General features: G+C 44.6%; 1 protein-coding gene across 1 annotated transcript; it reads left to right on the top strand.

The window, feature by feature from the left end:
• Positions 1–203: 203 nt before the first annotated feature.
• Positions 204–1,148, top strand: LOC308568964 (olfactory receptor 1E2-like; the record flags this gene model as incomplete). Its single annotated transcript, XM_081162284.1, has 1 exon — positions 204–1,148. The coding sequence occupies one exon, from the start codon at positions 204–206 to the stop codon at positions 1,146–1,148; it is 945 nt and encodes a 314-aa protein (XP_081018410.1).
• Positions 1,149–1,452: the final 304 nt, after the last annotated feature.

The raw sequence follows: 1,452 nt of genomic DNA, 5'->3' as shown, positions 1-1,452 counted from the left end.
GTTAAAGAAACGTAACAAATAAGTCATTTTCAACCATAGAGGTTCTGATGATAGAGATTTGGAGTATAGAGATTGTGAAAGGTGACATAAAGTATTTTTTTTGTAGAGTGCCTAAAACATCATGTATCATAGAAATGTGTTCACTTGTAAATTCAGGTTTTAATGGACACTATTATTTCTTCCTAAAGATACCAGAGACAGGAATGGCAGGAAAAAATCAAACTGTCATCACAGAGTTCCTTCTTCTGGGCCTTCCCATCGAGTCAGAGCAGAAAAACCTGTTCTATGCCCTGTCCCTGGCCATGTATCTTACCACCATCCTGGGGAATCTTCTCATAATTTTCCTGATTCGCCTGGACTCCCACCTCCACACGCCCATGTATTTGTTTCTCAGCAATTTGTCTTTCTCTGACCTCTGCTTTTCCTCGGTCACAATGCCCAAGTTGCTGCACAACATGCAGAGCCAGGACCCGTCCATCCCCTATGCAGGCTGCCTCACCCAGATGTACTTCTTCCTGCTCTTTGGAGACCTGGAGAGCTTCCTCCTGGTGGCCATGGCCTATGACCGCTACGTGGCCATCTGCTTCCCCCTGCACTACACCACCATCATGAGCCCCAAGCTCTGTCTGTCCCTGGTGGCGCTGTCCTGGGTGCTGACCACGTTCCATGCCATGTTGCACACTCTGCTCATGGCCAGGTTGTGTTTTTGTGCCGAAAACAAGATCCCCCACTTTTTCTGTGACCTGTCTGCTCTGCTGAAGCTGTCCTGCTCGGACACTCGGGTTAATGACTTGGTGATATTTACCGTCGGGGGACCGATTGTTGTCATTCCGTTCCTTCTCATCATCACGTCTTATGTGCGAATTGTGTTTTCCATCCTCAAGGTCCCTTCCGCTAGAGGCATCCACAAGGCCTTCTCCACCTGTGGCTCCCACCTGTCTGTGGTGTCACTGTTCTATGGGATGATTATTGGTCTCTATTTATGCCCGTCAGCTGATAATTCTACTGTGAAGGAGATGGTCATGGCTGTGATGTACACGGTGGTCACACCCATGCTGAACCCCTTCATCTACAGCCTCAGGAACAGAGACATGAAGGGAGCCCTGGCAAGAGTCTTTTGTAAAAAGATATTTTCTTGTGGCCTATGATTGTAACACTTGAGACTTTTACATAATTTTATTCTGTAGATATATTAATATTGGATTATTATTCCAGGTATTTTTCCTCAGCGGGTTAACTTCAGTTAAAATGTCATGCTACACAATCGTTCAATATGTAAAAGAGATAAATTTGAACTGCACAGGTAAACTAGGTTAGGGGGTCTTTGTGAAGTCTTGTCTTCCCCAGGCGACCTTGGAAAACTGTAGTTTAAGAAGCACTATTTTAAATGATCTTCATGTCTTACATTCTGAACTAATTTGTTACAGGATATTACTTTTAAAATCAGAACTC

The sequence above is a fragment of the Miniopterus schreibersii genome (genome assembly GCF_964146895.1).
Source record: "Miniopterus schreibersii genome assembly, chromosome: 16".
NCBI lineage: Eukaryota > Metazoa > Chordata > Mammalia > Chiroptera > Miniopteridae > Miniopterus > Miniopterus schreibersii.
The sequence above is the reverse complement of the archived record's forward strand: the minus strand, read 5'-3'. Positions and strand labels throughout refer to the sequence as shown.